This window comes from Anabrus simplex, chromosome 8 (assembly GCF_040414725.1).
Source record: "Anabrus simplex isolate iqAnaSimp1 chromosome 8, ASM4041472v1, whole genome shotgun sequence".
In the NCBI taxonomy this organism is placed as follows: Eukaryota; Metazoa; Arthropoda; class Insecta; order Orthoptera; family Tettigoniidae; genus Anabrus; species Anabrus simplex.
In genome coordinates this window covers 44,101,989-44,125,424 of record NC_090272.1, presented here as the reverse complement: position 1 = coordinate 44,125,424, position 23,436 = coordinate 44,101,989, and the positions used below count along the sequence as shown (strand labels likewise).

The 23,436-nt window shown below is 40.7% G+C and overlaps 1 protein-coding gene across 1 annotated transcript; it reads right to left on the bottom strand.

The window, feature by feature from the left end:
- Nucleotides 1-1,546: 1,546 nt before the first annotated feature.
- LOC137501897 (snRNA-activating protein complex subunit 4-like) lies at nt 1,547-23,171 on the bottom strand. The gene is made up of 3 exons (XM_068229048.1): nt 21,839-23,171; nt 20,624-20,664; nt 1,547-2,395 (listed from the first exon to the last, which is right to left on the bottom strand). Exons 1-3 carry the CDS (start codon nt 23,169-23,171, stop codon nt 1,547-1,549), a joined length of 2,223 nt encoding a protein of 740 aa, XP_068085149.1.
- Between the last annotated feature and the right edge of the window lie 265 nt (nt 23,172-23,436).

Below are 23,436 nucleotides of genomic sequence, written 5' to 3'. Positions count from 1 at the left end.
TTTCCTGAATGAGTAAATTTATAATACCAATATAAATGGTGCATTGGCACTGCCGGTGGCTCCAAGTAGCCTACACAGTAGCCTCTACGGTATGCACTGGCCATGCATCTTGGTGGGTGTGCTATTTATCAACTGTTGAGCCTAACTTAGCACACTGGGGTGAAATGCTGACAACCAGGAATGAGTTACCCGGAAAATTTATAATGTCTAATAATGGACCATTTATATTGGTAATATCCCACAACCAAGAAAAATATCAATAACCACACACTGTGATAACTGAAACAGTAGCAGAACAACTGACTTCCCGAGAGGTACATGGAAGCCTCAGACCCTGCATACATCCATCTTGCACAGGCTCCTTGTTTTTAAGTGACCGGGGTACTCAGAGCCTCAATCGGGACAAATATTTCAGGTTCCCTATGGGAATCAACATCTATATCATGTGGGATATTACGAATCCCTACCTATTTGGTTACGTAAGTATTTACCCACAACTTTCCATCCTCAACAATGAAGAAAATAATTCCACTGTTGAAGCTGATTTTTTAAATGATCAGAATAGTGCATCAGAACAGAACCTGTCTGATGATGAAGAAGGGCATGAACAACACCAAGACAAAGTGATCACCAGGCCACTGTGCTTACTGTAGGGTTTCTGTCTGTGCTTGATTCACATTCGTGAAAATTCTGCTGACCTTTCAAAGGTAGGAAAGATCATAATGTGAAAATAAAGTTGGAACTCAAGAGGACAAATTAGGGAAAATATTCATGTATAGGAAGAGAAATCAGGGAATGGAAAAACTGATCAAGGACAATGTTCGATAAATTTCCAAATTCATTGAAATCATTTAAGAAAAGACTAGGTAAACAAGTGATAGGGAATGTGTTACCTGGGCAAAGGTTCAAAATGCAGATCAATGATGACTGATTGACTGACTGACGTTAAAACTCTGGAGGTATTTACAGGGGTAGCCAAACTACAAGGAGAAATGAAACATCCTACCCTAAGCGGGTATACCCCATCATCTGAGTTGAAGCCATTGCAGATTCAGCGGGCATGCCTCATCATCATCTGAGGCAAATGAGTTAATTTTCTTTTAATGCATGTTAAAAATCAATAAAAATATTGAGTACATCATTACAAATGCAGTTTTTGTTATCTATGCTTGCCAAGATAATTTTCTATATTGCAACCTCAACAGTTAAATGACTGGAAGAATACATCAAAAGATAAGGGTTAAAAATCCCAGTTTAACATAAAGGTTGACTACAAGTATTTGGTTACTTCTTCAATGGGCTAGACCATTTTTATGTTCCACATAACTACCTTGGCAGACACGCAAGAAATTCAGATGGGTGCACTTAGTCATCAAGAGCTACCCTGATGTTAAACCAACCATTAATAGTTACATCAAGAAATGGCATCACTAATCTCAAAATTTTCAGTTTTGAAGGTTAGACAGCTTCCATGCAAGTCTTCAAATTAATGTGGTGACGACAAATCTACATATAAGTCAATGGTTTGCGATTGTTGGTACTGCCACTAACATTTATATGACACTCTCTTAAGATTACGAGGAGTTCTCCGGAGTACAGAACCCTTCTCGATACTTGTTGCTGGACATGCAAGATCTTGTACCCCAGTGTCTAATTGTGGCTCCTGGTCTTGATCTTGTGTTTCCTGTACTTGTGTGTCAACAGCTTGAGATCGTTTCTGTGGTATTGAAATATCTTCAAGGTCACATCCAGTAGCAAGTGGCTCGTCGCTGGCCGGAAACAGCTCTCCCAGTACAGTGGGTGTCGTCATCACAGTTCTGGAAGCCCACCGGAAGAGCGATGTGAAGCGTCTCTTCCAGAGGGCTAATGACCTGTGCTCATTATAAGTAACTTGGGGCTGTGAAACTCGCTCACTGTCTGCTCTTAGATTACAGTGATTCAGCAGTAATGTGCGGAACCCAAGAATTGTGGTATGATTTGGGGGATAACAGAGTATCGTTGATGTTTCGCAGTGTGGTTCCTCTTTTCTGCTTCTGAGGGACTGGAGGATATATCTATCCATTTGAGAAAGGGAATCATCTCGTTGAAGTAGTGCATCACAAGGAATTCGCAAGGATGCCGCCAGACTGTCCAACATGATGTTCATCTCTTGCACTCGATTTTCGACTTGCACCTCATCATAGCGAACTTTTTTCCTTCCTCCGCGTTGCATATAAGCACAGCGAAAGTAGTGGACAAACTTTTTGTCGAGTACTCCTTGTACCTTTTTCTGGCCAACCTTCCGCCCACGCCGCTTTCCTCCCAAACCCAGCTTCTGTTTTAGTTCCAGCAAATTCATGTCAACCTCCAGTTCATTGTGTGTTTCTTTGAATTCAATTTTCTTCTTGTGAATGACCTGCAATATTAAAGCATTTCTATTAACATCACAGTAATATTGTATAAATGTTAGAGTGAAACTGTCAGTTACAGATGATCAACTGTTGGAGGACCAGAAGAAGGTTGAACTTTTGTCCACAGTTTAATGTGGCCATACATGGACATTATCAGTGCCTACACAAAACAACTGACAAAATGAAAGGTCATACAAGATGTACAGTAATCTGTACACTGAAAAACTATAAATAAGCAAGTCCATTCAATCAAATAATTTAATTTCTGCATCATCATTACCTAAAATGTAATTTTTCTCACACTTGCTAAGCATCGAAAGAATCTCATTAGAGCTGTAAAAAAAAAAAAAAAAATCACAGAATGGAAAATTCATCCTGGACAAAAATTCTTTCTTTGGAAACCAATAAAACTTCAAAGTACAGAACATTGTTTCAATATAATTGTATGAACTCTCAATGAAAATGAATATTTTTGGCATTGTAAGATTATGCTTTACATTCATTCCTGGAAGGTGGTGATGGTGATTATTTTTTTAAGAGGAAGTACAACTGAGCAACAATCCTCTATATAGCACTAATCAGAGAGAAGAAAATGGATGGGATCTGACACTTCGAAATCCCCTCATGGGTACCACCACCACTCCCCTGCCTGTTGTAAGAGGCAACTAAAAGGGGCCCTAGGGGCTGTTAACTTGGGAGCATGGATTGGCGACCACGGGGCCCTGAGCTGAGTTCTGGCATTGCCTCAACTTACTTGTGCCAGTCTCCTCACTTTCATCTATCCTATCCGACCTCCCTTGGACAACTCTTGTTCTTTTCCAACCCCAACAGTATTGAAGCACTCGAGGCCTAGGGAGTATTTTCATTTTCATGCCCTTCGTGACCCTTGTCTTTCTTTGGTCGATACCTTCATGTTTGAAGTATCAGAACCCTTCCATTTTTTATTTCTGGTTAGTGTTCTAAAGAGGATGATTGCCCAGTTGTACTTCCTCTTAAAACAATAATCACCACCACAACACTTCGAAAAATGAAGGTATCAGCCAAACAAAGACAAGGGCCATGAAGGGCATGAAAATTAAAGACTCCCTAGGCGTCGAGTGTTCTAATATTGTCGGGGATCGGAAAAGAACAAGAGTTGACCGAAGGAGGTAAGATAGGATAGATGAAAGTGAGGAGCCTGGCACATGTAAGTGGAAGCAATGTCAGGACTCAGCTGAAGGACCCGTGGTTAGGCCTACCAACCCACGCTCCCAAGTTCAGTGCACCTGGGCCCCTTTTAGTCGCACCTTACGACAGACAGATGATACCGTGGGTGTTATTCTACTGCCCCCCCCACACACAGGGGGATCATTCCTGGAATACAATATTGACTTGTGCTGGAAATCAGTGGCGTGCAGTGGTTTTGAAAAGTGGGTATTCTGTTCAAAATAGGACGTACTAATTACCGGACATAGGAAGTACAATTGAACATACATCATTATATAAAAGAATGTATGGTCATGTTGGTGAGAGGAAAAGTGGTGAAGATATCGAGTTCATGGTGGATGGAGTTACAGAGAAAGGAATACAGATGGGGGCGGGATTATGAAATATGCAGTAGCCTTTTTGACCTAACAATTGCTAATACCAACTTCGGTCAGAGAAGAGAACAATTTGTAACTTATAAGAGTGGAGACCATAAAAGTCAGGTTACTTGTTGTACAGAACACCTAAAGGAAATAAGGAACACCAAGTTCATATACAGTGAAAGTGTAGCAGCACAACACAAACTTGTAGTGGCCGATTTTGAGATGATAGTGGAAAAAAGACATAAATATATCAAGCAAGGAGAACAAAGAATAAAGTGGTGGAAACTGAAAGAAGAGGGGCTGGGTGAAGAATAAAAGGAAAAAGTGTTAAGAGAACAGATTATCAGAGGATGTTCAGGAATGGTGGAGTACCAATAGCAGTATTATAAAGAAAACTGGAGAAGACGTGCTAGGTTTAACATCGGGAAACCGACCGCCAGAAGATAAGGAGGCATGGTGGTGGAATGAGGAGGTTCAGACAATCGATAAGACTGAAGAAGGATGCTAAGAAATAAAGAGATTTAACTGCAAGACAGAAAGACTGGGAAGCCTATAAGACTGCAAAGAAGAAGACCAAAAGAGCTGTGGGAAAAGCCAAGGCTGAGGCAGTGGAGGAGGCATACGTAGAGCTGGAAAGAAGTCAAGATGACAGGCAACTAATGATTGCTAAGGCAAGAGATAAAGCGTCCAAGGACATAACATCAATGAAGCAGATGAAGGATGAATTAGAAGTAGTAATACACGATCAAAAGCTTCCGTGGCTCAGGCGGCAGCCTCTTACCACTGGATTCCGTGGTTCAAATCCCGGTCACTATATGTGAGATTTGTGCTGAACAAAGCAGAGGCAGGACAGGTTTTTCTCTGGTTACTGTGGTTTTCCCTGTCATCTTTCATTCCAGCAACACTCTCCAATATCATTTCATTTCATCAGTCATTCATAAATCATTGCCCCAGAGGAGTGCAACAGGCTTCAGCAGTCGGCACAATTCCTATCCTCGCCGCTAAATGGGGGCTTCATTCCATACCTGACGCGGTCCTATGACTGGAAACAGGCTGTGGATTTTCAATACACGATGAGGAGAAAATACTGAAAAGATGACTAGAGTACTTTGAAAGACAATTGAATGAGGAAAATGTGAGAGAGAAGTTTAGAGCACAATTCTTAACTAAAATTCTCAATACTGAAATGTTACTGTATTTTAGAAACCAACGCACTTCAGAAACTATGGCTCCTATATATTAACATCCAATATTTATATTTATGACTCAAATTTTAATGCCAAATTGTAGTTGAATCAATTTTATTTTAACATTGCAAACAATTTTTAGCCAAATTTTCAAGTTTGTGGGTTACTGTAGTCACGTCCTAGTTCGTGAACCATGGGCAACGGCTGAGTGGCCTAGTAAGTGGTCCTGAGAGTCGGGATACCAGTTGCTATGGAATGGGAGTGGGCATCTCGGACATATTCTGAGTCGTGGCCCTCCTTGTGCTCAGGCGGCTAGGACTATACAATTCACCGGTGGTCCATAACCCGTTAGAGGAGAGATCCTCACTTGAACTATGTGCAAGTAAGGCAGCATCCTGCTTCATGAATTTACCGAGCTCAGAACACTTTAAGCAAGCCTCGGACCTATGGGAGTAATGGAGTCCCACTCCCATTTGACAGGCGAGGGACTCCTTGGAAACAACTTGGCGAACGAAATGGAATTCGATGGGGAGCTATCAATATTAATGGGGCTTATGGAAGAAAGAAGGTAGAACTGGCTGAGTCAGCAAAGAGGATGCATCTGGATGTGCTAGGAGTAAGTGATATTCGGGTAAGGGGAGATAATGAGGAAGAGATCCATGTATTCACCATGTGAGGGTGCAGATGAGGATGAAGTTGACAAGTTTTATGAAGCATTGAGTGACATCGTGGTCAGGGTCAACAGCAAGGATAGAATAGTGCTAATGGGCGATTTCAATGCGAGAGTTGGGAATAGAACTAAAGGATACGAAAAAGTGATTGGTAAATGTGGGGAAGATATGGAAGCTAATGGGAATGGGAAGCGTTTGCTGGACTTCTGTGCTAGTATGGGTTTAGCTGTTACGAATACATTCTTCAAGCGTAAGGCTATTCACCGCTACACATGGGAGGCTAGGGGTACCAGATCCATAATAGATTATATCTTAACAGACTTTGAATTCAGGAAATCTGTTAGGAATGTAAGAGTTTTTTGGGGATTTTTTGATGATACAGACCACTATCTGATCTGTAGTGAACTAAGTATCTCTAGGCCTAGGGTAGAGAAAGTGAAATCTGTCTGCAAACGAATAAGGGTAGAAAATCTCCAGGACGAGGAAATTAGACAGAAGTACATGGATATGATTAGTGAGAAGTTTCGAACAGTAGACAGTAAGCAGGTTCAGGATGTAGAAAGTGAATGGGTGGCATACAGGGATGTTGTAGTAGAAACAACAAGGGAATGCCTAGGAACAACTGTGTGTAAAAATGGGAAAAGGCGAACATCTTGGTGGAATGATGAAGTGAGAGCAGCCTGTAAACGTAAAAAGAAGGCTTATCAGAAATGGCTCCAAACAAGGGCCGAGGCAGACAGGGATTGGTATGTAGATGAAAGAAACAGAGCGAAACAAATAGTTGCTGAATCCAAAAAGAAGTCATGGGAAGGTTTTGGTAATAACCTGGAAAGGCTAGGTCAAGCAGCAGGGAAACCCTTCTGGACAGTAATAAAAAATCTTAGGAAGGGTGGGAAAAAGGAAATGAACAGTGTTTTGAGTAATTCAGGTGAACTCATAATAGACCCCAGGGAATCACTGGAGAGGTGGAGGGAATATTTTGAACATCTTCTCAATGTAAAAGGAAATCATCATGGTGGTGTTGCAAACAGCCAAGCTCATGGGGAGGAGGAAAATGATGTTGGTGAAATTATGCTTGAGGAAGTGGAAAGGATAGTAAATAAACTCCATTGTCATAAGGCAGCAGGAATAGATGAAATTAGACCTGAAATGGTGAAGTATAGTGGGAAGGCAGGGATGAAATGGCTTCATAGACTAGTAAAATTAGCGTGGAGTGTTGGTAAGGTACCTTCAGATTGGACAAAAGCAGTAATTGCACCTATCTACAAGCAAGGAAGCAGGAAGGATTGCAACAACTATCGAGGTATCTCATTGATTAATATACCAGGCAAAGTATTCACTGGCATCTTAGAAGGGAGTGTGCGATCAGTCGTTGAGAGGAAGTTGGATGAAAACCAGTGTGGTTTCAGACCAGAGAGAGGCTGTCAGGATCAGATTTTCAGTATGCGCCAGGTAATTGAAAAATGCTACGAGAGGAATAGGCAGTTGTGTTTATGTTTCGTAGATCTAGAGAGAGCATATGACAGGGTACCGAGGGAAAAGATGTTCGCCATATTGGGGGACTATGGAATTAAAGGTAAATTATTAAAATCAATCAAAGGCATTTATGTTGACAACTGAGCTTCAGTGAGAATTGATTCATACCCTGATGGTACATTAGAAGTCAATGTTCATTTAACACATAGAACAACACAAAGAAATGTATCAGGAAACATTTTTATCTCATGTAACTTATTTCTTATAGTTTGTACATGAATATGAAAGTGATCTCTTTTCTTGATGACATAATAATACCATCTAGCAAACGGGTTCCTCAACCATCCCAGAGATGGACAAATCACAACAAATTCTAGGAGCCAGTAACATTTCTTAGATGCCAGACATGAAAAATAAAAATCATTTGCTTACCTCTATAATATTCAGCAGTTTAACCTCTCACTTCATCTTAATCACTCTTAAATCATTTTTACTACTCTAGACACTTCATGTAATGGGCACAAACCAGCGAGTTGGCCATGCGGTTAGGGTCGCGTAGGTGAGAGCTTGCATTTGGGAGATCATGGGTTCGAATTCCACCATTGGCGGCCCTGAAGATGGTTTTCCATAGTTTCCTATTTTCACACTAGGCAATAAGTTGGAAATGTATCAAACATCTCTCTTGGTAAATTATTCCAATCCCTAATTCCTCTTATACAAGAAAAGATAATTTCAAAGACAAAAAAGATCCTTGTAAAATGTTTCTTTTTCTTTTTTTTTTGCAAGTTGTTTTACGTCACACCGGCACAGACAGGTCTTATGGCGACGATGGCAGAGGAAGGAGCTAGGAGTGGGAAGGAAGCGGCTGTGGCCTTAATTGGTGTGAAAATGGGAAACCACGGAAAACCATCTTTAGGGCTGCCGACAGTGGGGGTTCGAACCCACTATCTCCCGAATAGTGGATACTGGCCGCACTTAAGTGACTTAATAGTCTTTACTTGAAGTCTGTTTTTCTCTTTGGTTCACAAACTGTGGGAAAATTCCCTCGTTAAGAATATTTATTATTAAACAGAATAGCGCACAAATGTGCAAAGTTCATTCCTTGCTGTAATCTATTTATTAATGACTTTACTCCTTTTGCGCAATTGCTGAAGTGATATCGTTTGCACTGTTTACCGCACAGGACACACGTACAGTCTATAGAGGGATCATGGAAACCTTTTCACGTACATAATTTATGATGAAAACCATGAATTGCCAGTCTGTTTATTGGGCTCCTTAAGTCATCGTTTGGTCCAGTCCAACTCCTGTTGATAATGTCTTCAGTAGAGCAGAAACTTAGATCTATTTCCTCTCTTTTCCTTCTTCTCAATTGTAGGAATTCTGCCTCCTGTTTGGTAGACGGTAGCTGCAGTCTAAGTTCTTCTGTAAGAAAAGGCTCTTGTGCCAGTACATATGCCATTCTAGATGGTGCCATTTTAAAAAAAATGCCTAATGTCCATTTGAGAAATCTTGCTTTCACGTTCTCTATGCAATTTAAATCATAGGCAGACTCAGACAGAATGGTAACATTTGGATGCTCTTATTACTGTACAAAATTTCCTTATTTAAGTGTGCAAAAGTGTACAAATCTGGCCAAGTCCTGGAAAGTATAAACATTTCAAAATTATACATTAGATATTTCAGTTACTTTAGTGAGAAGTGGGACATTTTTGCCTCCTCGTTAGTCTTTGTTTGGGCACCAGGATAAAATTCCCAAAAACAGGCCTGCCCTGAGAAATAAGGGATATCTGAGCTCTACTAAAGGACTATGTAACTTATCCAATGTACAGTACATGTATTGGATGGTTTCAGATCACTTAGCTTGATAGAGAGAGATTATGAGTAACTAACAAATGATGTGGAGATAAATACAGAGCTGTGCTTTTTTTTTTTTTTTTTTCTCCAGAGAATGCAATATAACTTAGATGAAATTTCTCATTGTCTTCCAGTCCAGTCCATCCATCATAAACAGGATCTTCCTCACTCTTGTAATTCTGTAGTTTGCTTAAGCATTCTTCCATGACCAAACAATCCCTCTCACTTCAATTTCCATTGTATTTTTGCTTGTCTTCTGTGATATACATGTTTCCTTTATACTATGGGACATTATATCCCATTGAAATCTCCATTAATTCACCTCCACAACTTCCTTATCTTACAGCACAATCTCGATGGGACTGATCTTATATGATATCCAATTTCATTTTTCTGTATTGATGAATCCTCAATGCATTAAAATACAAGGAGGGGATGTTTCCACCTAATCAATACACAGTAAGTTATTTATAAAAAAAATTATGTTTTAAGTCGCAGTACTAGTTTTTGCCTTATATGTAGGCCATCTTCAGCTGAATATAGATATAATCTTAAATTCTAAAATACTATTCTTCACTTGTTAATGAATATCACTACTGTTGCCTTTAAGATGTCGACGATATACAAGGTTTAGAAGTGGCTACACCTGAACATTAACTTGAATTAATATGAGTAGAGATGGGAATTTGCCTATTTTATTCCTGTGTTCAGAAACGTAGGCTTTTGAGATATAAATCCGTTTTAGGGTCCTTTAAGCTAGATTTTGTTGGTTTTATTGTGCCTATAAATGCCTATTTCAGGGGTTTGTGCCTATTTGAAGTATAACTGGCTATTTGATGCCTTTTGAATCTATTTTAAAGAAGCCAATTTCCTTCCAGTGCTTTATATTGTAACTGATGTGCTCTTCTCATTTCTCAAGATCTGCTTACCCCACAAACAAAAATGGGAATTCTTGGAAGTCACCAGAAATAGTTCTTGGGAAATTTCCATCAGGAGAAACAAGGAACAATTTGACCTAGAAGCCTTCAACCCCTCCATCCTTTTAAGACACATGCGAGAACCAATCAACGTCGAACCCTTATACCTCCTTCTCGATGTGAACTGTTGTACGCGTACACTATCTTCAGAATGTGTTGTGATTTATTGCGAAGAAGAAATGTGTCTGTGGCAATGACCAAACAAAAATCACCGGGCGAGTTGGCTGTGCACTTAGGGGGGCGCAGCTGTGAGCTTGCATCCGGGAGATAGCGGGTTCGAGCCCCACTGTCGGCAGCCCTGAAGATGGTTGGTTTTCCGTGGTTTCCCATTTTTACACCAGGAAAATACTGGGGCTGTACCTTAATTAAGGCCATGGTCGCTTCCTACCCACTCCTAGGCCTTTCCCATCCTATCGTCCCTATAAGACCTATCTGTGTCGACGTGACATTAAAAAATTGTAATTGCAAAGAAAAATCGTCAAAGTCCTACTGCCTGATGCGGTGGATCACAGGGGATCCCAATTTCACTACGGATGGAAAGGTAGACTTCTGCCAAGCTTGCTGTAAGCGTGATGTGAGTATAATGGTGTGTCAGTGCGCATCCAGTCTACCGCAGTGACGTCACGCTGGGAGCAAAGCAGGGAAGGCGGTAACATTTCTCGCGCTGTGAAGAGAGCGCATCGTTCAAAATGTATTTACAATCGAGAGACCTCAAATATGTTACTATTGTATTGTCAATTTATGTTTATATTTGACATTTTCTTGGACGTTTTTCTACGTGAATTTAAGATAATGTTCTTCCTGTTTAATTGTTTTAAGCGAATATATGGTCTTGTGCGCGCTAAGGAATTTTCACTGCTCGCGGTAATTGCTTCATGGTTCTCTCTGTCAGTTTGTCAAACATGCAGGGTTCCCCGCAAAGGTAATTACCGTGAAGGTCATTAAATTCTTTTTCCAGTATATTTGTAACTTCCAGTAAATCGTCACTGGGACTCATTAAATTTCCTCTTGACACACATTGGAGCCAGTCTGGTTGTTTGTTTGTTGCTTCTGGCTGCTGAACAATTGTGCCTAAGTAGGATTACTTGTTGCGAAACTTGTGAGCGATATAGCCAGCAATGTATTTCAAGCCTTCCTGAGTAATTGTTCCTTTTGGTAGCATATCTTCAAAAGCTTCAAGCACATTTGCGTGTTCTGGAGTCATATTAAAATATGCCATGTCCACCTCGTTTACACTCTGATATTCGGACTGAACGAAAATATTAGCATTAATTTATTCTTTTTCGTATCTCTGTCCGTTTTCATGATCCAAGCATTTGCTTAGCTGAGCCAGCATGGTTTGTGTAAAGCAATAATCGTCGTCGTTGCCATCATCATTACGTAAATTGTCACAATCATGTAGTGGTTTAATTAAACACGATTCGTTGTTGTCCACGGTGTTCATATTCTGAGTAAACACAGCAGCAGAATGCTTACGCAGAATGTACCACCTTTATCTACGTTTGAAGTCCTAGCTAGTTGCTTTACGTCGCACCGACACAGATGGGTCTTATGGCGACGATGGGACAAGGAAGGGCTATGAGTGGGAAGGAAGCGGCCGTGGCCCTAATTAAGGTACAGCCCCAGCATTTGCCTGGTGTGAAAATGGGAAACCACGGTAAACCATTTTCAGGGCTGCCGACAGTGGGGTTCGAACCTACTATCTCCCGAATACTGGATACTGTCCGCGCTTAAGCGACTGCAGTTATCGAGCTCGGTGTTTGAAGTCCAAGGGACTTGGATGATCATGAGGACCTCCCATTCCTCTTATATATGAAAATAAATTTTCAACAACGTCCTGATTCAAGCGATATGTTAATAAATACTCCAGGCTGTATTTAGAGACCAGGTACCGATACATCTCTATCAGGGACGCATTGTTAAGTAGGATTCCTTTCTGGAAGGGTAACAAAGACTTATGCCTTCCAACAGTCATTGCTAACACTTGTTCCGTCACCTTGCTTAAAAGAGCAGTCTGGTTTGTCAAATCTGTGCCAAAAGCATTAACACCCGAATGGGCTCCAAATTTTGCCCACGAATCAAAAGATCGAACAAGTCATTGAACAGCTGTACCAGGAGAGCAACTTGTTTCCAGTTAATATCTGGCATCAAGCCGAGGCTGCCACAATATTCTATCGCTTTTGAGACTGTCCTGGACAATAACTGAGCAGCAGGCCGTACCTTTTGTCTCTGAGATCCAGACACCTCTAAATGGTACTTAGTAACTTTGTGAGCAAGTGTTATTTCACTACTTGATGCGCACAGCAATTTTTCAAAAGGTGATCTGTCTATTACTGCGCCATTCACATTGAATCCTTGATCAATAGACGATTTCGCACAAGCTTCAGTAAATGCGGCGCATCTGCATAAAAAAAGTCTTTTCAGTGACTCTTCACTAGAATGATGTATAAAACACTGCTTATTGTATGCAATGTTCAGTCCTGAATAAAGTTTTATATTCTCACCACCCATGTCAAAAGTTATGGCAAGAACAGTGAAACCGATATTGTACAATTCTACCAGTATTTTGCGCAAAATTTCTTGTGTCATCACCTGATCAAATTTGTAATAGATGGGTTATTTCCATACTTTAACTAAGCCTCTTGCTATGACAGTTTGACAAGTCTTGTGTGGTCCTACCCTTTTTTGCAGTTTCTTATCGATGCAAATTTCATTCGATATATACATTTCATCAAACACCAGAACAGTTAAACGCTCCTGACTACTTAATTCCTGGGCCTTGGTTTTCATCGCGTAGTATACCCTGTTCTACATTGAAACATGCCGCCCATGTGCGCAATGTTGAAGGAGCAGGAAATGGGTAATGATATGCTCTTAGGTAACGGTATGCCTTTGGACTAACACTTCGCAATGATATCGCTGCTGCTATATCGTCTGAAGTCCAACGAACTGTTTTACTTTTATTTTCACGGTTCATTAACACTTTTATTTGCCCTGGAGAAAAGATATGACCGAATATTGAAGCTATTCTCTCAGAAATGTAATTTGTCTTTTTTAGTTGTTGTAGTAATTCCCCTTCATTCATCAATAGCTGTTCACATTTTTTCCGTAAGTCACTACTTTCTCTTTCCAACAGTAGGATCTTGCTTCTCAAACCTTCCAGTTCGTTAGTACCACAGTAGTCTTCCTTTGTTTCACTTCCATCTTCCCTAACATAGAACGTTATTTATTCTTTCAGTTGAAAAAAAAGTGGGACTGTTACATTAAAATATGTATTTATTGTACTGTATTTCTTTACTCACCTGTTCAAATCAGCAGTCGGCGATCTTAGAAACTCAGCTACATCTTTATGTCGATGTATCTGTTTTGCCCTCTCAACCCTCCTGTCATTATTAGGAGTTAATATATTTCGTGCTAGTCATGAATTCTCAGTGCGAACTGCATCCGGTTTTAAATTACGGCTGTTTTTATTTCAATAATTTAGTTGTTGTTGTCTTAGAGGGATTTCAAAGCACGTCGTAGCAAAATGAAGCGAGCAAACTCGACCTAAAGCAATAAGACACTTTTGTATTAATTTGCTAGTTGCTTTACGTCGCACCGACATAGACAGGTCTTATGGCGACGATGGGATAGGAAAGGCCTAGGAGTTGGAAGGAAGCGGCCGTGGCCTTAATTAAGGTACAGCCCCAGCATTTGCCTGGTGTGAAAATGGGAAACCACGGAAAACCATTTTCAGGGCTGCCGATAGTGGGATTCGAACCTACTATCTCCCGGATGCAAGCTCACAGCAGCGCGCCTCTTCGCGCACGGCCAACTCGCCCGGTTTGTATTAATTTAATACAGCATATATTGAATAACGACAATAATGTATCGTATTTTATAAATACGTACCATGTTTCAAACTAACTTTGTCATTGCGCCGACATGCGTTTTACCATAGTCTGGCAAGGTCTTCATATTTCGAGAATGAAAAATACTTTATGTCTGATCCTTTGGTTTTTCTGGAGTAGCTTAAACAACCTGCTACTGCACAGCCCGGCATTCTCAAAAGTGTGATCCGTGTACATTAACGAGAATACTAACAGAGCTTCAAATTATATATGGCACGTATTTCAATAGATAACGCAGGTTTTTCACACAAAAGATACAACAGCGGCAAGTCATGTGGCCGTGGAGCCGGTTTCTCGCAGTGCTCCCCGCGTGACGTCACCTGCGCAGAAGCAACGCGTTTTCGTCTCCGTTACTGACACATAGGGATGGGCATGAGCGCAGCTCGAGCGGCTCGAGCTGATGACGTCACTACTCGATCTAGGTCGAGCAGTACTCGAGCAGGAGTATGGCCTGCCATCTATGAGTGATTACCTTGTACTAAATCAGATGAGTGGCAATCTTCTTTGCTCTTTTAATACTAATGAAATGAAACCAGTGTGTGTACAGGAACACAACTGAACAAACTATATCCTCACCCGGCAATTTCAGAAATAGCTTGTTACATTTCGTACCATGAAAATAATATTTATAATGAAAACGCCTTAACATTATTAACGGAATACATTGAATCCCTTACACAACATAGGAGTATATGGATTATATGGTTGTTATCCTAGAGAAATATTATCGCCTGAGAAATGATACGGCGTAATATGTAAGTAAGTCCGCCTCTGTGGTGTAGTGGTTAACGTGATTAGCCGCCACCCCCGGAGGTCCGGGTTCGATTCCCGGCTCTGCCACGCAATTTGAAAAGTGGTACAGGGCTGGAACGGGGTCCACTCAGCCTCTGGAGGTCAACTGAGTAGAGGTGGGTTCGATTCCCACCTCAGCCATCTTCGAAGTGGTTTTCCGTGGTTTCCCATTTTCACACCAGGCAAATGCTGGGGCTGTAGCTTAATGAAGGCTACGGCCGCTTCCTTCCCACTCCTAACACCTTTCCTATCCCATCGTCGCCATAACACCTATCTGTGTCGGTGCGACGCAAAACCAATAGCAAAAGACCCAGTTATATTATATCGGACGCAGGACTTCAGGTCTGTTCAAATTTTTTTATTATGTAGGAGAAATAGTAAATATAGCATTATAATAAAACTGAACAGAATATATTATTAAAATGATACATACAATGTTCAGAAGAACCAAAAATGGAAGTAGCGACCAAGTAACGAAATGAAAACCACACAAATACTATCACTATGCAGAGCTCATCGCCATGTGGAGCAGTCACTTCCATTTGATTAAAAAAAAGTAATTCTGGGCATATATGGATTTAATAAACTGATGCGTCCACTATGACTTACGGTACGTATGCATTTCTGTAGAATGGACACTATCGCTAATGACTCTACTTCTACTCTACGCGTAGTGCCGGAAGGTGAATATCAACGGGAATGAGTGCAGACGGAATTGTGGCTCGAGCCCTAACACACTCCTGCTTAGCGCACATGCAAGTCTACGTCACTGGGGATTCCGTGTTGCTCGATCTGGCTCGACCACGCTCGACACACCAGTTCGTGACGTCAGCACTCGAGCCTCCTCGAGCAGGCGATCGAGTGGCCCATCCCTACTGACACACCATTATACTCACATCACGGCTGTAAGGAGGTAAGTTCGTTTTTTCCTTTTATATATATATATTTACTTTTTTGTGACCAAACTACGATCGCATTTCATTGCAGCATTTATAGGCCTATTAATTTACGTATTGTGGAAAGTTGTTTTGTTGCAATGCAGTATTAGTCGTGAACTTTCAATAATTTATATTGCTAAAATGTAAATAATCATTTAATTACTGAACGAGTAGTTAGAACTCCAGTGGTCTCTTGTCACAGAGTGTATGAAAATTGAAAATTGGTATTTTGAACTCTGATTCAATTCCCATGAAAATAGAGATTTACAACTGAAATATTTTCTTTCTTTCTTAATCTGTTTACCCTCCAGGGTAGGTTTTTCCCTCGGACTCGATGAAGGATCCACCTTTTATGTTGAACAGGGGCCTTGTGAAGGCATGGGAAGATTGGAAGGGACAGGCAAAGAAGAGGGAAGGAAGTGGCCGCAAATTTAAGTTACGTACCATCCCGGCATTTACCTGGTGGAGAAGTGGGAAACCACAGAAAACCACTTTGAAGTTGGCTGAGGTGGGATTCTAACCCACCTCTACTCAGTTGACCTCCCAAGGCTGAGTGGACCCCATTCCAGCCCTCGTACCAATTTTCATATTTCGCGGCAGAGCCGGGAGTTGAACCCGGGCCTCTGTGGGTGGCGGCTAATCACGCTAACTACTACACCACAGAAGCGGACTACAACTGAAATGTAATTTTTTTAAATCATGAGTAACTTTCACCAGCACTATGTGTAGGCTCTAGTGAACTCTATTACGCTTCCGCTAAGCCTTCGCAAAAGATCGAATGTGGTGCAGCTAGGACGATGTCACAGAGGCTAGACATACAAGATGTCACGGCTTGGACGATGTTACAGCGTGTTTAACAAGGCTACAAAGACTATCTTTACAATACCAGGCCAGTGAAAAGACCGTTGGTCTGGATTGGTGAGGTCCGGTTAGTAACCGTTGTGCTGGGGGAGGCAACCAAAGAGGGTCTGGGGTGCGTAAGCTCTACCACCTCATGTAGAGTTTTGCTAAATTGTGACAGAAAGTAAGTTTATGGGCGCATGCCACGACAATTTCAAATCACGCGGTTTTCTAATTTTCAACGAGGGCGGCAGCCTTGTGGGCACACTTGATGCAGGATCTATTGCAGGCAACAGAAAATAGTCTTGATAACAGCTGACCCGGCTGACAAAAGCCGGCGAATAGCAACATATAAAATGTTCACAAATCTGAGATTTATAGTGCCTCTGTTTTACTTCTTCTATATAAGTAAGTACTAGCAGTTTCCCGCTGGCTCCGCCCGCAATGTACAATGTATGGTGTTGTTCGTTACTATCCTCATGGATGTATTTGCAAAGTTTCGAGTTAATGAAATAAAGCACATGATCTGCTGTGGTAATAGAATGCAATATTATGTCAACAAAACACGAAGAAATTGAATTAAACGTTCCTTGGAAAAACACTACGCGTTGAACTGTTAAAAAGTCCTTCAAAGATCTTCGTCATGGAGACAAATGTATTCATAACTTTTCTCAGAATCTACCTATTTAACTAGTTATAATTGCTTCAATGAGAAAAAAATGTTCAAGAAATGAGACGTCAAATTGAATGTGCACTCAAAACTTTCCTCAGAATCAACCAATTTGAATAGTTAAGAGCTGAAATGAAAGAGCTTAATCCACTGAGTGTTCTTAGGCCAAAACATACTGCATACCTCAATTAGAACCAAAGATATGATTGCTTCAAAGAGACAAAAAATTGAAAAACTCAAATAATTTGAGGAAGGCAGAAGTCAATTTATTTATAGTGCCTGATGACAAATTTGTGCATGAACACCTTTTAGTTTTAAAAAATGAAGGAAATCGACTGGATAGAATGGCCGGACTGACTGACTTTAGTTTTCATAAAAAAATTAATATATAGATACTGCTAGAGGCAGCTTGGTGAGTCTCTGGCAAGCATATAGGAACGATCTCTCCTCTACGCTACACAGGTATTGTTTCACATCATTTTTATGATTTTTTCACCCGGTGAACTCGAGAGGAAACTGACAGATTATAAGTGAACATTTTTGAGGACATATTTCGATGTAAACTATGAATTCTCTTGTTCCGACTTTAAAGTTTTGTACTTCTAGAAACATCACCTCTAATAGTCTTTCTCTTTTTTATGAAACAAGTGCATGTTTATACTGTCTGACTCGTTGGCTGAACGGTCAGCGTACTGGCCTTCGGTTCACAGGGTCTCGGGTTCGACTCCCGATCGGGTCAGAGATTTTAACCTTAATTGGTTAATTTCAGTGGCTCTGGGGCTGGGTATGCGTGGTGTTTACAGCATTAGTAATCATCCTAGGTAGATCCCTCATCTTCACAGACATGCAGGTCGCCTAATAGGCCATCTATGAGAAAGACCCACACCAGGCCTCTCCCATAGGCCATTATTATGTTTATACTAAGCATTATTAGCCCAGCTGTAGAAATATAAGTACATTGCAATTTAGGTCAATTTTATTATTTTTCAGATCAAATGTGAAAAGATACCATATAGATCAACATAGAAGTCATCGCAGCTTTTCAACCAGTCCACTGTGAACAGCGACCAACAATTTTCTATAGACCTGTGCACTGCAATGGTGGGAGCTAATATCCCCCTGCATAAACTGGAGCATCTTCAAATTTCAACAAGCTGCCGGGAGCAATCACTGAGTTGGAGACAAGTGGCTTTCCCCCAGTGGAGTCATTTAGGATTGTGGAAGAAGTCAGGAGAAATTTTGACCGAACCTCTGGGAAGGTAGCCGCAGTCAGCAAAATGTTCCATAAGAGTCCTGTAGCAGAATCCATGATGAAAAACAACGGTAAAGGTAGCCAGGGTGCTACGAGGTGAGGTAGATGAAGCAGTTGAACTAAAACCAGATGAAGTTGCTTCATCGAAGTTTTGTCCAATCACTTCCTGTGATGTTGAAAGATTTCTCTCAATACAAAACATTATGCCCGACAGAACAAGATTGTTACTGGAAAACATTGAAACGTTGCTTCAAGTAAATTTCTTTTATAGAAATTGAACGTGTTATTAAATTATAAGTACTTTTATCATGCCTATTTTGTTGCCTATTTTACACATTAGTGCCTATTTACATGCCTATTTTGGCTAATTTTAACTGTTTTTAATGCCTATAATTCTTGTCTCTAAATATGAGTGTTCCATACATCTCATGTTCGCCTGTAACCATTAGATTGACAAGCTAAACCTTCAGTTTTGGCCGGCCTGTGCACCAGAATAACAGCTGAGAGGAAGCGTCGTGCTGACCACACTACACCTCATAATCTGCAGGCCATTGGTCACTTCATAGGCCAAGGCCCTTCGGGGCTGCTGCGCCATGTATAAAAAGATGGAGAAAATATGTAATAGAACAAACATGACAGGTAGTGTATGAAGATGTACAAAATTGTCTTTGCCCTTTCATATTTCTTCATCTTCCACATTGACGTGTCATTGTGTTTGTCCTGTTGTAGGGCCTATGTCCCTTTTCTTGTTCCTATCCTACCATTCTGTATATGGCTTGATTTGAACTTTTTTCCCATTACTGAAAATGACACATAGGATTTCTTCACCTGTTATGTTTTTCCTGTGTTCCTTCATCCATAGGAAAGCAGCTTGATTTGTTCTGAGTGGTTTCCAACAAAAAAAGACTAGTGTTATAAAAATATTGGAAATTTTGGGTTGGAAGAGTGGGGAGTAAGGAGACGAGGCGCTCGACGAATAAGCTGCAGTGGAGCTTTTAACAGTAGGAAACATATGAAGATAAAATTGGAACTGAAGGGGACAAACTGGAGCAAATATATTTTATAAGAGAGGAATTAGGGATTGGAATAATTTATTAAGGGAAATGTTCAATAAATTTCCAAGTTCTTTGAAATCATTTAAGAAAAGACTAGGTAAACACATGATAGGGTATCTGTCCCCTAGGCAACAGCCCTGAATGCAGTTCAATTATTATTGATATTTTCTACGTTATGTTCTTTGTGTTTTATAAAATTTGTTTTACGTCGCACCAACACAGATAGGTCATATGGCAACGATGAGATAGGCAAGGGCTAGGACTGATAAAGAAGCAGCTATGGCCTTAATTAAGGTATAGCTCCAGCATTTGCCTGGTGTGAAAATGGGAAACCATGGAAAACCATCTTCAGAACTGCCAACAGTAGGATTCGAAGCCACTATCTCTCAGATGCAAGCTCACAGCTGTGCGCCCCTAACCGCATGGCCAATTCGCCCGGTGTGTTCTTTGTGTACTGCACTACTATGTAGTAAGCACTGCTCGGGGTTTTGTACATTTGAGCCCATTATTTAACTTATATGGCTAGTGTTTTAATGTTGCACTAACACATGAGCATGAGCCCTCTATAGACTGTACGTGTGTCCTGTGCAGTAAACAACGTGAACAATATCACTTCAGCAATTGCGCAAAAAAGAGTAAAGTCATTGATAGATTACAGCAAGGAATGAACTTTGCACATTTGTGTGCTATTCTGTTTAATAATAAATATTCTTAACGAGAGGATTTTCTCACAATTTGTGAACCAAAGAGAAAAACAAACTTCAAGTAAATACTATTAAGTCAACTTTCTTGTTGGAAACTTTTTTTTTTTTTTTTGCTAGTTGCTTTACGTCGCACCGAAACAGATAGGTCTTATGGCGACGATGGGACAGGAAAGGGCTAGGAGTGGGAAGGAAGCAGCCGAGGCCTTAATTAAGGTACATTTGCCTGGTGTGAAAATGGGCAACCATGGAAAACCAGGGCTGCTGACAATGGGGTTCGAACCTACTACCTCCCGAATACTGGATACTGGCCGCACTTAAGCAACTGCAGCTATCGAGCTCAGTGGGAAACATTTTACAAGGATCTTTTTTTGCCCAAAGTTATTTGAAATGGTCTTTTCTGATATAAAATTCTTGAAAGCTGTTCACACTTCTGCAAAATATACTAGCCCCTAAAACTACAACTGGGGAAAATACTCATTTGTAGGAAGAGGAATTAAGTGATTGGAATAATTTACCAAGAGAGATGTTTGATACATTTCCAACTTATTTGGTATCATTTATGAAAAGACTAGCTAAATAGCTGATAGAGAATCTGCCACTTGGGCAACAGCATTCGTTTTAACATGACGTTCCACTTTTTTTCAAGAGATATTCATTTTAAGGATCCTCATGAAGGTTCAAATGTTTTAATGCATATTTTTTAATTTATAAGAGACTGATTTTTCTTTACCATTAATTATCTGTCAGCTGGTGATGGCCTGAAACAAACTGAAACATGAGGGAACTGACCAACTGTAACTCATCAAGGGTAAAACAAGTATTGATTAGGTCGACCTTAAATAACAAAGTAACTAATTGTCAATATGGATAAGAATGAAATTTGTAAGGATGTCAGAAAACTTCTCCTCATATTGAAGGCCCGCTTCCCTTGAGCTATCCTTCCTGCAACATGCTTTCCATCTTAAGAACAGACAGACTTTTCCAACATTGAAAGTCAGTTAGGGAGGAATTCTACTGGAGCACTGCACTATCTCCAAATATCTGGGAGTTATTCTTGAACATGCTTTGATGCTCGGAAAGCAGTGTATGAACAACAAGCTGGAAGTAACTTCAAGAAATAACATTGTATGGAAGTTGACTAGTACAACTTGGGGTGTACATCCAGACGCAGTGAAGACATCTAGCCTTGTGTTGACCAAAACCATGGATGTGGCACTCAAAGAGACATGTCAAATTATCGCTGACTATCTAAGTCCCACACCTCACAATAGGCTATTTGGAGCATCCCTTCGATCAACATTTTCTGTGCATAAATAATATACACATTTTTTGCACTTCTGGTTGACTTGCAGACAAGAAAATGAATGACACATCAAATCAGTAATAGTATTTTAGCAGAAGTCCTATTTGCAGACCAAAGGAGCATTCACACAAGGAACTGAGGGGTAAACACTAGAAAAGGAAACTCTCAGACACTATATGAAGAGAATAAAGAAACTGTCTCACCTTAAGAACATCTTGCCACATCTTTTCAGATACTGCTGTTATATCTCCGGTGTTGCGACGTTTACTTATTGTCAGTAAGCTCCTACCGGGGTTGTTCTTGATCCATTTCTGCATTGTAGCATAGTGATGTCTGATCTGTGTCCTGTTACGATTGCTAAAAAACTGTGAGATCTTGCTCCACTTCCCCTCCCCGTACTTCTTGACAAGCTCTAACAGTAATGCATCTTCTTCTTCCGTCCACGACCCGGACGGTTTCATGTACTGCACTATCGTGTTATACCTGTCCCGTACTTGTACCGATGTCCGTCCATGAAGATACTGACTGATCTGGCTGAAATCCTTTCCATACTTTTTTATACCAGCCAAAATAAGAATGTCTTCCTCTTTGGTGAATCGACCTTTATGAATGGTGGGATTCAGAGAGTAACACCACCGATTATAGAGCTGTAACTTGGTGCGGTTCTCCATGTAGTAAGCCACTTTCTGCCAAGGAATGTAATTACCTATCTGAAATTTCTGGATACAGTGCTGCAGTGCTTTATCATCTTCTTTTGTCCACTTGCTATTCCTCATGTTTTTGTTGAGAAACCTGTGATAGCGACTTGCACACTGGAAAGCTGTTCGCTGCATCTCCAGTTCTTTCGCTATGGTGTCCCAGTCTTGAAATTTATAATTTTCTGCCAGAGTCTGTAGTTTGATGTCTTCCTCTCTCGTCCACTCACTTTTATTAATGTCAGGGTGGAGATAATTCTCCCACATGAGACGACACTCAGAATCACTCCGCATCCCCCCCAAATCAACCACCGCTATCTTGAGCCAATCATATTGATCCACCTTTGAAAATGCCAACAGCTCTTTTAGTTCCAGCCTGCTGATAATATCACAAAAATGTCTGCACTTGTCAAGTTTCTTTTGAAGATTGTCCCTCATTGTGGAGTCATTACACTGCACTAGCTGCTCAGTTATTGCCTTCTCGACTTTGTGACACTCCTTCACATGAGCTTCAATCTCTGACGACCTTATACTGCTCTCAAGCTTTATTATCTCATCTGCTTTCCATAACCTTGTTGAAGGCAAATCTACGTAACTTAAAAAACCCTTTTTCACTCTATCGACGGCATCCTTATTTGGCGGTGGAGAAGAAAAGAACTGTCCTGAAGGATCAAAACCATATTCCTTGTTCTTTGAGAGGGAAGTTGTGGTATTTTTATTTATATCTTTTATGTAAGCCTGAATGTCATGCAACTGCTGCTCGTCTTCCGCCCGTAACTCAATCAAAGTATCCTCGATATACTGGAGTTCTTTGTCACAAGCTTGATTCCACTTGAGACATGTCTCCAGCTTCTCTAATTCACTAACACTATTAAAACATACGTTTAGTTCCAGCGAGTCGGTCATTTCGAGGTCCCGCTCCCGACATGCAAGCGCATTTAATTGTGAACACTGTGAGCGTGAACTGTATCACGCACAACAATAGCGTCTGACTGATGTGCCTATTGTCAGGCTCACCTCTTTGTCGTCTGAACCACGTGCACAACTACTGCGCGCAGCGCCCGTGGTGTTACAAACTCAGTGCGATCGTAGTCTGACGGATTCCTCTTGTATACATATTTACTGAAACTCGCTAACGGGCAGGACCGGGAGGGACATTTTTCACTGTACA